Source organism: Desmodus rotundus, chromosome 1, assembly GCF_022682495.2.
Source record: "Desmodus rotundus isolate HL8 chromosome 1, HLdesRot8A.1, whole genome shotgun sequence".
NCBI lineage: Eukaryota > Metazoa > Chordata > Mammalia > Chiroptera > Phyllostomidae > Desmodus > Desmodus rotundus.
This window is the reverse complement of record NC_071387.1, coordinates 62,562,244-62,575,517: the sequence shown is the minus strand read 5'-3', so window position 1 is coordinate 62,575,517 and position 13,274 is coordinate 62,562,244. Positions and strand designations below refer to the sequence as shown.

The 13,274-nt window shown below is 41.0% G+C and overlaps 1 protein-coding gene across 5 annotated transcripts in view; it reads right to left on the bottom strand.

Moving 5' to 3' along the window:
* CCDC171 (coiled-coil domain containing 171) overlaps positions 1–12,993 on the bottom strand; it is a 293,962-nt gene extending 280,969 nt beyond the window's left edge. For 4 of the 5 annotated variants that reach the window (XM_071221606.1, XM_053924635.1, XM_071221605.1 and 1 more), the window contains exons 1-3: positions 12,904–12,993; positions 6,056–6,208; positions 1,012–1,147 (exon numbers count right to left, since the gene is read on the bottom strand). In XM_071221606.1, the coding sequence (XP_071077707.1) occupies positions 1,012–1,147; positions 6,056–6,099 (180 nt within the window). In that variant the 5' untranslated portion in view covers positions 6,100–6,208; positions 12,904–12,993. The other variant, XM_045193651.2, reaches the window with a different exon arrangement.
* Positions 12,994–13,274: the final 281 nt, after the last annotated feature.

Sequence of the window (13,274 nt, the reverse complement as noted above, 5' to 3'; positions counted from 1 at the left end):
AAAAGTCAGTAAATAACAACAACAAAAAAAAAGAATGAATAAGATTTAAAAGGAGAAAAAGTAGAAAACAGAAAAAACACAACTGACAAAAGAGACATAAACATACAGTTCATGACTGAACTTACTGGAAAAAATAACTACTGTCCTCGGAATATATACATACACATATAATATATATATTTGTATATACAAGGTGGGCCGCAAGAGTAGGTTTGCAGTTGTGAGTACGCCAAAACATAGTGTATTCCTACATTATTATTTATCAATTATTGTATTATTTTCCATATGAATAAGAGTAAACCTACTTTTGCCCCACAATGTATATACACACCCTAATAAAATAAAAGATATAGTAACATAATAAAACAAAAAAACTAAAATAATTTATGAGTTATACTGAGATTAAAATTTTCATACTCAAATCTCCTTAAGAAATTGTTGCAGGACAGACCAAAAGGAACCTACATTAGGATTTCAAAAATGTCTAATTTATAAATCTTTTAGTCACCAAATGCATTTATCAATTAATATTTTTTAAAGATTTTTTTTTAATTGATCTACCTTTAGAGAGAGGAGAAGGGAGGGAGAAAATGAGAAACACCAGTGTGCAAGAGATACATCGATTGGTTGCCTTTCTCACACCCCCAGCTAGGGACCTGGGCCACAATCCAGGCATGTGCCCTGACTGGGAATCAAACCAGCAACCCTTTGGTTTGCAGGCCGGTGCTCAATCCACTAAACCATACCAGCCAGGGCTCAATTAATATTTTTGATCAAGTTTACCCATTATTAAATTTAAGGCAACATATGAATAAATATAACATTAAATTTCTACTTTAACAATCTTATACAATTCCACTATATATTTTTTAAAAACATCTGTTTTCTTTATAATTCCCTTTCTAAGCACAAGGATGTTAGAGTGAGAAATGTTAAGTGTGGATTTTGTAATATAATCTAAGTTAATTAAACTCGACTTTTAACATTATTTAAGGGGAAAATAAATTTTACCTCTGCATTGTGCTTAGTTGTCATTTCCAATTTTTCCTTCTTAGCCCGGTGGAGTTTCTTTCTGAGGTCAGCAGCAATATCCAATTCTGTTTCACTTTTAAGCGTTTGCTTTACATCAGACGAGGCATTCTTCAACCTATAAAGTGAGATCATAATAAAATATAATTCTCCATAAGTATATTTCCAGCACTTCTGGTATTTCTAATAACTTATTTTTCAAAAAAACACAGAGAACATGATATGGTCCTTGCCCAAAAGAAACTTACAGCCTAGTCAAAGATGTTGATGGCGAACGCTAGGCAGGAACGCACAACACTCGTGACTAGAAACAAAGCACTGTCCCCTGGAAAACACTACGCGGCTCAGGATGGGTACTGACAGGCTGCCTGATCCTGTCACAAGGCAGGCAGTTTTGCGAGAGCTTAAGTTCTTTCCTTTTTACCTTTTTGAACAAAATATTTTACTTATTGCAAATGTAATACATACTACTAAAAGAAAAAGTATAAATGAGAGAATACAGATTTCTGCTTTAAAATGGCAGACTAGCCCTGGCTGATGTGGTTCAGTGGATTGAGCACCAGCCTGCTAACCAAAAGGTCACCGGTTTGATTCCTAGTCAAGGCACATGCCTGGGATGCGGGTCAGGTCCCCAGGTGGGGGTGTGCGAGAGGCAACCAATTGATGTTTCTCTCCCTCTCTTTCTCCCACCTTTCCCCTCTCTCTAAAAATAAATAAATATAATCTTTTAAAAAATTAAAAAATAAAATGGCATACTAAAGCACTCTACTCTCTCCCCAAAATTAAAATTTGAATTAAAATAACAGCAAAGAGCATTTAGAGGCATAAACTCACAAGAAAGAGCACAGGAGATGAGTCAATAGCAATAAAATACTAGAAGCTGGAAAGCAGGTGGACAAGTGGTAACTGATTCATATGAAAGAGTTAAATTCAAAGTCAACAGTGGAGAAAGCAACCTAGTAAACCTTTGATTTACACCAAAGTCCCAACAAGCTCAGTTCATTGGCAACACCTTTGAAAATGGAGGTAAAAGTAGAGCAGAAAACAGGAGAATTGGTTGAAGGTCTACCAAAGTAATAATGACACCCTCAAATCCTCTACTCTATATGCCATACAACTGAGCACCAATCTCTTCCCCACTCTGGAACAATAAACCAGGGGTTTATTCCCTGCACAGGACAAAACAGATCTCTGGACTGGAGACATCAGATACAAATAGGGTAAGGGATCCATACTAAAAACAAGAGAGTCAAATAAAATTTATATAAAAATGAGAGACCTGGTCTTCTAATACTTCTTGTCTAACACTTCTTGTTACCCTCTCACATTGGTATTTCTCCCTTTCTCTTTCTCCCTCCTCTTCCCACTCTCAAAAAAAAGTAAATAAAGTCCTCTTTAAAAATTTATGGTATATTGATGTATATTTTCAAAAAGATTTTATTTATTTTCAGAGAGAGAGGAAAGGAGGGAGAAAGAAGGAGAGAAACATCGATGTGTGAGAGATACATCGATTGGTTGCCTCTCACACCCCCAACTGGGGACCTGGCCTGCAACCCAATCATGTGCCCTGACTTGGAATCGAACCGGCGACCTTTAGGTTCACAGGCCAGCACTCAATCCACTGACCTACACCAGCCAGGGTTATTGATGTATACTAATATATTAAAATGCTCTCCCCAAAAACTGAAAGGCAAGATACTAAATAATGTGAAACAATATTCGAATTTTTTAAATATAATTATATATTTATATGTTCCTAAGATATGAACAAGTATATACCAACATGTTATTAGTAGTTAACTCCAAGTAATAGGATTATAAATAGTTTTATTGTTTTTTCATTTGCATTGTTTAATTTTTCTCAAAATGGCCCTATTATTTGCACTAAAATGCATATATATGTACATGTATACATATATAAAACAGAATATCTGAACAAGAAGGAACCTTGAGCCATATTTCTCACCTGCGGTGGTGAACAAGCTGATAAGACCTTACTCTTGACCCTTGCCACATTCAATGAAAGAAAAAGGCCTCTTTGAGATGAAATAATAGCAAAGTAAAAAGTTAATATCTTATTTATTTAAACCGTACGCTACTCCAGAAAGAAAGATTTAAGGCAGCTTCTAAAGATAGGTAGAAAATGTTTATATAGCAAACTCTATTTATAGGTGAAGTACATTTTAGTCATGGTACTTGCCCCGCCCCATCATCTTTGCTGACAGGTGATCTATTTAAATCAGTTCTTCTCAAATTAAATATGAGCAAGGACTATTCAGACTAATCCTACCCCATGCCTCATGATTCTTTTTTTAAATATATTTAAATGGATAACTAAAAAAGAAATTTTAAAAACATAAAATATAACCCCAAGAGTTTTATTATTAGAGTCAACAAACAGAAAAGTACTGTTACATGATTATAAAAGTTTCTAAACGATAGAGAACCAAGATGGCGGCGTAGGTAGACACACTGCGCCTCCTCGCACAACCAGAACTGACAGAGAATCGAACAGCAAGGGGGACCAACACCAAGAAAATAGAAAATAACCATTCATCCAGACTGGTAGGAGGGGCGGAGACGGGCACCGGGGTGGAGAGGACTCGCGTGGCTGTGGCGGGACTGAGACTGGCGGAGTGTGGGACAAATGGCGCAGACAGTCCGAGCACTAACAGACCCTGCGGCCCCACATCTGCGCAGATAAACCGAGAGGGCCGGACTCAGAGTGGCGGAGAGTGGGGCAGGCAGAGCAGCGGGTAGCACCCCGCGGCACCAAATTTGCCCACAGATAAACCTGACGAACGGCGGGGAGCAGACCGCGTAACCCAGGGCTCCAGCTCCAGGAAATAAAGCCTGAAACCTCTGATTGAAAGCGCCCCTGGGGGTTGGGGCGGCAGCAGGAGAGACTCCCAGCCTCACAGAAGAGGTTGTTGGAGAGACCCACAGGGGCCTAGAGTGTGCACAGGCCCACTTACTCGGGAACCAGCACCAGAGGGGCCCAGTTTGATTGTGGGTAGCAGAGTGAAGGATTGAAATCCGGAGGAGAGTGAGGCGGGCGCCATTGCTCCCACTCGGCCCCTCCCCCTCGTACAGCGTCACAGCTCAGCGACCAGCGTTACCCCGCCCTGGTGAACACCTAAGGCTCCGCCCCTTAAAGTAACAGACGCGCCAAGACAAAAAAAAAAAAAAATGGCCCAAATGACAGAACACTTCAAAGCTCCAGAAAAAATACAACTAAGCGACGAAGAGATAGCCAACCTATCGGATGCACAGTTCAAAGCACTGGTTATCAATATGCTCACAGACTTGGTTGAATCTATTCGAAAAACAGATGAAAAAATGAAGCCTATGCTAGGAGAAACAAAGGAAAATGCACAGGGAACCAATAGTGATGAGAAAGAAACTGGGACTCAAATCAATGGTGTGGACCAGAAGGAAGAAACAAACATCCAAACAGAAAAGAATGAAGAAACAAGACCTTGGAAAAATGAGGAGAGGCTTAGGAACCTTCCGGACGCCTTGAAACGTTCCCACATCCGAATTATAGGGGTGCCAGAAGGAGAAGAGGAAGAACAAAAAATTGAAAACTTATTTGAACAAATAATGAAGGAGAACTTCCCTAATCTGGCAAAGGAAATAGACTTCCGGGAAGTCCAGGAAGCTCAGAGAGTCCCAAAGAAGCTGGACCCAAGGAGGAACACACCAAGGCACATCATAATTACATTACCCAAGATTAAATGCAAGGACCTACATCCAAGATTACTGTATCCAGCAAAGCTATCACTTAGAATGGAAGGGAAGATAAAGTGCTTCTCAGATAAGGTCAAGTTAAAGAAGCTCATCATCACCAAGCCCTTATTATATGAAATGTTAAAGGGAGTTACCTAAGAAAAAGAAGATCAAAAATTGGAACAGTAAAAATGACAGCAAACTCACAGTTATTAACGGCCACACATAAAACAAAAACGAGAGCAAACTAGGCAAACAACTAGAATATGAGGGTTGTCATTAAGGGAGTGGGAGGGGGAAGAGAGGGGGAAAGGTACAGAGAATAAGTAGCATAGATGATAGGTGGAAAATAGACAGGGGGAGGGTAAAAATAGTGTAGGAAATGTAGAAGCCAAAGAACTTATAAGTATGACCTATGGACATGAACTATAGGGGGGGAATGTGGGAGGGAGGGGGATGGGCAGGATGGAGTGGAGTGGGGGGGGAAATGGGACAACTGTAATAGCATAATCAATAAATATATTAAAAAAAAAAAAGAAAATGAGAAAACATGTAAGCAGAAAAAAAAAAATAAAGCGCATCCTTTATATATTAAAAAAAAAAAAAAAAAAAAAAAAAAAAAAAAAAAAAAAAAAATAAAAGTTTCTAAACACTTTCAATTTCTGTACTTATTTCTTTGTAAACCATGCTTTGGGTTGCACTCTGCAAGATGGCTCCATTTTATATTATGGACTCAGGTTTTTATACTATTCATATCAGAGGTAAGTAAACCAAAGGTAGGCACCTCACCCAAAAGCAGGTATCAAAGATACAAAAAAAAAAACGAGCAGTAGCAATTCTTGGAATGTAAATCCCAAGTAAAGAAGCAGTCAGCTACAGGAGCTAAAACTAAAAGGGTGCTTAAACAGAAGTCATGAGCTAGAGTTGAAGCAATGAGGAAAGAAGAACTAGAGCCACAGAGATCACGGCAAGCCAAAGTAATCACCATGCAGAAATGTGAGTAAACAGAAATATAAGGAGAAGAAAAGATGTAGAGAGGTAGAAAAGAATAAGCAACTATCTAGGGACAAAAGAAAGTACAGACACTTTGACCTTTGTGGACTGAGTTAACAAAAGAGCACAAAGAGCATACAAAGTATCCAGAGGCATCATTGCTGCTCCTCCAGCCCCACGAAATTTCTACCTGCCTTACTTGTACCATGAGAATTCTTACAACCAGCCCCTCCCACCACTTACTTCTCCCTGCTCCTTGCAAACAAAAGCAAGCCTCAACTACAGGAAAAGCCTGGTGGCTTACCTTTGGGCATCACCAGTGACATTACTTGAAGCGTTTAAATTCATGATAAGTCTTCCAACTCTTTCAAAATACCAGTTTCTTAATAATATACTTTGTTATTGATGATTAAATTGTCCAAGATGTCTGTGGCTTACAGGTTAGATGGACTGAATTCTGTTAAAATATTAAAAAATAAAACAGTAGTTAATATTTATGAATCCTGAGGCTATGGGTGATTTTTCTTTTGTTCTTCAATTTATTTGTAGTTTTAAATCATTGTCTAACAAACATATAAGTACTCATATTTTTAAACACTATGACTTTTATTTTTATATAATTGTTTTTAAATAAATGTTTTATTTCTTTTTTAAAAGATTACAAGCAAAAAAAACAAAATGTTAGAAAGATGTTCCTTCCTATAAGAACACAGTAATGCTATATTTTCATTTTCAAACAGAAAGAAAACATTATTATACAAAAATAGTGACAAAATCTTCTTCAACTGGAAAAGGAATAGGTAGTGGCTTTCTGTAGAGCATAGAAATCAGTTTGAAATAAAATGGCCCCAGCTGGTGTGGCTCAGTGGATTGAGTACCAGTCTGAGAACCAAAGGGTTCCATTCCCAGTCAGGGTACATGCCTGGATGTTGGGAACCGCCCTGCCTGGTTTCTGAAACTGTAACCCCCCATAGCTAAGGTTGAGTGAGAGACCTTGGGACAATAAGACACTAGGGAAACAAAGCTTATCTCCCTGGGAGCAAGGGACACAGGCCTCTGCTCCCTTTAACTTCACCCTACTTGACCCTGGGCAGATGACTGGTTAGTCAATGATGAGTAAGATTCCTCAAAGGAGGGACAACCTAAGACAGGCATGTCATAAAGAGGCCCTCAGGGAAGGACTTGGGGGGCTATAGAAAAAGGGGGTGATGGATCCTCACCCCTCAGCTTTGACATAGCCTGAGTCCTCATTCTCTCTGCAAGAAGTCTCCTAATCTCTTGGCTGCCTTACTTCCCCTGCCTGACTTAAGCCTGAAACACTGTCAGAGGGCGGGGCAGCCCAAAGGAATGGGAAGTTCCCTGGGGCAATCAGGCCTTAGAAACAATGCACAAAATTCTGTGAAATCTGCTTTGCTAAGAATGGCCTCAATTTTCTGATAAGGATCCAAGCAGGAAATGACTTTGTTTCCCCAAGTTTTATAGCCCTTTAGCTAACTGACCCTGCCTCAGAATAAGCCCTCATAGTTCTTTGTTTGTTATCTATTGTTTGATCCTTACTTCCTGACAATGACTGATGAGCTTTACCTGTATTCCTGTAGGAATTAAACGCAGTAAAAGCCCATTAAGGAACTTCTCCTATTCCTCAGGAGAACTGGGCCTTCTCCTCTTGGAGATTGGCCACCTCTCCTCCCCAAGCAGATCATGTCTTGGAAGACTTAGTCTCATCCACTGTAGACGGGAGCTCTGCGGGCAAAGCTCCCCACAACTGGGTTGCAGGCTAGGACCCCAGCAGGGGTTGCATGAGAGGCAACCACATATTGATGTTTCTCTCTCTCTCTTTCTCCCTCCCTTCCCCTCTCTCTGAAAATAAATAATTTTTAAAAAATAAAATAAAATGAAGTCCAGGGTCATTTGGGAGTTCCCAAAGACTTTTGAATGAATGAATTTTAATGCAATGTGACAATCAAAGGCCAAAATGCTCCCAAATAAAAGATCTCATTTTCAAAGGCCTTTTTCTGAGGAATCAAAAAGGAACAAGGCAAGAGGAAAGCATCAGTAACTGGTACTGGCCTTCTCACAGGGAACCCTCTTCTATCGGACATACTCCAAATTATACAGAGCCAACTGCTTAAAGTTACTTTACTAAAGCATGAAAAATTCTCTGGGTAAACATTTTAAAGACAGATAACTGTAACTAATTAAGTCCACAAAGACACAAATATCAAGATCCCACAAGTGTCTCACCAGCAGAATTCCAATATCCTAGATAAACAATGAGCTATAGACTCAACAGAGATCTGAGTTAGGATTCCAGTAAGTATCTTACAAGTATGTGCCAGGGGGCAGGTCACTCACGCTCTCTGAGCCTGTTTACTCAATCATAGGCAGCAGATGACTATATCAACCTCACTCATATATTTCAGATTTAAATAATACAAACAGCACACAGACAATGCTCACTTGCTATCAATTTCTATTACTGAACGCAGAACCCTCTGAAAAAATATACTGATCCCTGACAAAGGAAGGGTGTAGGTGATACAGGAGGTGATTTGGTCTGGAGGGGACATACAATAAAGGAACTGTTTAGCCCTGGCTGGTGTGGCTTGGCTGGTTGGAGCCACCATCCTGTAAACTAAAGGGTCATGGGTTCGATTCCAGGTCTTGGCACATGCCTGTTGTGGGTTGGGTCCCCCAGCTGGGTAATGTGGGAGAGGCAACCGATCTACATTTCTCCCTTACATTGGTGTCTCTCTCTCTCTCCCTCCCTTCCCCTCTCTCTAAAATCAACAAGGACGTCCTTGGGTGAAAATTTAAAAAAGAATTGTTTAGTAAAATTGAGAGTAAATAGGGACATCTAGAAGACCAATAAAAGGCCAAACTGGTCCTGTCCCTGCTCTCACAACCCTCAGAGAGATCACTGAAAAAGAAACTCAAATAAACCAACTGGGATGTAGATTCAACCACGTCCTGAAAACTGACTAATGGCTCTTACAGACAGACACCAAAGGGTCTTTAAGACAGTCCGTGGTTCCTGCAGCTGACAGCAGAGTAGTTCAACCTAGGATAAAGAGAATGTAATTTTTATCAAGGTGGGAGGGTGTGGAGAAATTCCATTTCTCCAGGGACCTAAAAAACTAAGTTGGAGAGTAGCGGCAGGTAACCAAACAGCACTGCTATCCGTTTCCCGAGCACCCACTCCAGTGCCGAGGACCGTGCTTGGTAATTTCTATACAGAACTCTGATCCTTACAGCACTGCAATGTAAAGGTTACCCCGCTGTTCAACAGAGAAGACTAAGACTCAGAGATTAGAAGTGACCTGCCAAAACTCACAGTTATAGGACCAAGATTCCAACTCATAAATATCTAACTAAAAAGCCCAAGCCTTTTGTACAAGGCCACAGTTGACAGTTATTTTACCTGAGGTTTATTATCCTCACTTCAATCAAGGAAACTCTTTTGATTCAGAGACTAAATGACCTGCCTGAGGGCAGGCAGGTACTAAGGAGGAGACACTAGGGTTTTAATCAAGCCCTTCTGATACTGAGCCTCAAAATCTTTTTACCTTATTACCACATGCCTCCACATTTACTCCAGAGAAACTGCCTTCAGAAGTAAGAGTTAGAACCTACAAGGAATGGACTCTTCTATACTCGAGTAATGTCCAAGGCTCAAAAGTATACATAAAAGTAGGTATATAAAATGCTTGTTTTGTGAAAAGATTAAAACCACATGCGTCTGTGCCTATGTCACAACAGGCACAAACAGAACCTCTATCTCACAGGCAAGGAATTTACAGAGTTAGGACTTTAATACTGTCCACTGTTTTTGTTTTGTTTTTATCTTCGGCAGAGAAGTATCGGACGAGGTAGAGTACCTAATTTTAATAAAGTTGTTTGATAAAGCTCAAATGAAGAGCAACATCATTTTTCAGTGTGTTATTTTGATATCTAACATCTGCAATTCTGAGTGATCCTCTAGCAAATGTCCAATAGCTCAGAAGCAAGTGTACTGAATTTCCAGATCATGGATACAGACCGTGAAATAGGCAGGTGGTCCCCACCATCACTGCCTCCGGTGTTTTTCCTCTTGTATAAAACCCTTGCCGTTGTGGGCAGAACCTGTGACTTGCTTCTAACCAGCATAATATGGCAAAGATGAGGGAATGCCACACCCATGATCACATTATGTTATATCACATACCGTCTTTGCTAAATGAAGTGACAATCTCCTCCTGGCCTAGAAGAAGCAAACTGCCATGCTGTGAAGTGCCCATGGAGAGGGTCACACAACAAGGAACTGCAGGCAACCTCTACCCCACACCAGCAAAAAAGCCAGATCCGAGTCATACAGGGGCCAGCAGAAAATACGTTCTGCCAACAATTCAAATGAGCTGGGAAGCAGATTCTTTTCTGTGGAGCCTCCAGATGAGAACACAGCCCAGCTGGTGCCTTGACTATAACCCAGTGAAACTGAAGAGGCCCCACCTAAGCTGTGCCCAGACTCCTGACCAATGGAAACTGAGAGATAAGAAATGGGTGCTTTTTTAAGTCACTAAGTTTGTGGTAGCTTTCTACACAATAGAAAACTAATATGGAGAAGAAGCTTGAGAATGCTCTCTCAGGGTTAAAAAAAAAAAAAAAGAATTTGAGTGACGGTGTGTGTCTTTATTATCAAGTCTCTTTGTTTTTCAATAGCTTAATTTCCTTATTAATTTAAATGAGAGAGTCTGTATAAATCCTAAGGTTACTGAACTAGACAACCACGAGCAATATTTGCAACAAAAAGAACCACAAAATACACATGAACGAGGGCAAACCACCAACAGCCAGAAAGCCTGTTGAGCCACAAGAGTCAAGGTACCTATAGAGGAGAAAGCGAAGGGAAATAACAAGCCTGCATTGGGTGAAACCTCCAAAGAGCCCCAGATATTTAATGAAAAGCACTGCAGGCTAATTTGAGAGCAGCAGATGAAAGTGGGTGACGCATGAAACAGGCATACCATAAGGGTCTTGAAAGAGTTGGTACAGTCTTTCTCATGAACTTTCAAAACGGAACTCCCTGACAGAAACCCACACTACAGAGAAGCTACTGGAGATGCTATTTGAATTGAGCACGATAGGGGAAATAAAGACAAAGCAAAGACATGGCCCAGACAATGCTGTAGAAGACACAGGGCCAGGAGATCTCAGAGAGCGAGCCACCACACTTTTTAACATTCACAAAAAAAAACCCACCCAAGACAGGGTTCTATGACATTAGAAAAGCTTTCCTGCACCTTGCCCCATTCTCAAAATTCAGGGAAACTAATCTTCCATAAAAATAAGAAAAAATAAGCAACAGAATAGTGCAGTTAAACCCCACACGAAGTTGATGTAAGAAAAGGGTAACGAGCCCTGGCTGGTGTGGCTCAGTGGATTGAGTGCCAGCCAGCAAATCAAAGCTTCGCTGTTTGTTCCCAGTCAGGGCTCAAGTCCCGGTTGTGGGCCAGGTCCCCAGCTGGGGGCGTGCAAGAAGCAACCACACGTTGATATATCTTTCCCTCTTTCTCCTTCCCTGCCCTTCTCTCTAAAAAATAAAGAAATAGATAAAATCTTTTTAAAAAATGAAGAAAATGAAAAAGTGGAAAAATTTTAATTAAAAAATAAAGAAAAAGATCAAAAGGAATCAAGAGAAAGTGATGAAATATTGAAAAATACGCAAAGAATAACCAAATATATAACATGAGCCCCTGAATAAGATCAAAGTAAGAGAACAGAACAAACACTAAAGACTGTAAAATTCAAGAAAACTTTACTGGAATACAAAAAGATTTTAGTCTACATTTTGAAAAAACTGCGTATCTGAGAAAATTGACCCAGCACAACCAACACAAAGACACATTCTAGGATAATTATTGAACTTTAACAAAAACTTGGACACAAATGTTCATAGAAGCATTACTTATAATAACCAAAAAGTGAAAACAACCCAAATGTCCATCAACTAATCAATGGATAAATTATGAAACATTATTCAACCATAAAAAGGAATAAAGTACTGACGCATACCACAACACGGACAAACCTTGAAAACATTGTACGTGAAAGAAGCCAATATAAAAAGCCACATATTGTAGTCCATGTATAGGAAATGAACAGAATAGGCAGAGCAAATCCATACAAAGTAACTTCATGGTTACAGAGGGTAGGGAGAGGAGGGATTGGAACTGACTGCCAATAGGTACCAGTTTTCTTTTGGGGGTGATGTAAATGTTCTGAAATTAGTAGTGATTGCTGTACAACATAGTGAATATACTAAAAACCACTGAATTGTACACTTTGAAATGGTGAATTTTGGGTTATATGAATTATATCTAAATTTTTTTTAATTCACCATCATAAAAATACCCTATCTAAAATGTCCATTAAAAAATTATTCTCCTCCTCTCATTCTCTCTGCCGTTAGCTTTTGAAAACACACGGGTTCAAGAACCTAACTCTGTATGTTTTAGGATAACTACATCAACAAAGTGGTTCAATTTAAACTACAATGGGATTTCCATGCTATTAAATATGGCAGAGAAAATGTAGCAAAATCTCCATTTTCTCCTACAAGAGTGAAAAAAGAGGACAAGGAATCGCAATGAAAGTAAAGTAGCTAGGTCCAGTGATAAATATGTCAGTGGAATAGGTAACTAAGTCAAACAAGCTCCAAGTCCAGGGCCCCTGGGCCCTAACCTCTGGTCCCTTCTGGGTTCTTCCACAGCAGCGTCTGGCTAAAATACTCCAAGAACTTCTTCCTCCAGGTGGGCGGAGAGGCCCAGTCCCGGGAGTTGAAGGCGTGTCCCCACTGACAACACCAACAGCCCTAAGTGCCAAACTGACTCGGATCCCCCCTAACACTCACTGCAGCCCTCCCGTACTGTTCCTTTCTACACCTCCCTGCCCAAGTAGTTCACCTGGAAGACTCCCCCACCCCGTGGTTACCTCGAGGGGGCTCTCGTGGCCCAGACTGCACACCCAAGACCCCAGGGGAAGCTTCAAATCTCAAAGATAGAAAGAGGCCCGGGCTGATTGCAGGGGTCAGGGCAAAAACTGTTTGAACTGGACGGACTCTAGGACCCAGGGATGGCGAACAAACAGCAAAAGGGGACAAGGGGGGGAACAAACCCCAAGGAGACGGTGTTTACAACGGTCACTTCCGGAGACTCGACTTCCCTCGTAGACCTTCGCAGACTTTCGCAGGCCTCTGGCCCCGCCCCACCCCCTTCCTCCACCTCCCGCCGCCCTCCCTCCAGGATACGCACTCCGAGCACACCCGGCTCTGATTGGAAGAGCCCTGCCCGCGAAGCTGCGCGGCTTCGCTTAAAGGAGAGCACACGCATGCGCTGTTGCTGGGGAGCGGGCGCTGGGGACCCCGTAGTTAGGGGCGCCTCCCCCCCCTCAGGAGAATGCAGAGGCCCAAGCTCCAGTTTGGTGTTCTCGGGGTGGGGGACCCAAGCCACCGCTTTAGAAAGCCCAAAGAGCTGTGTGAAAAATGC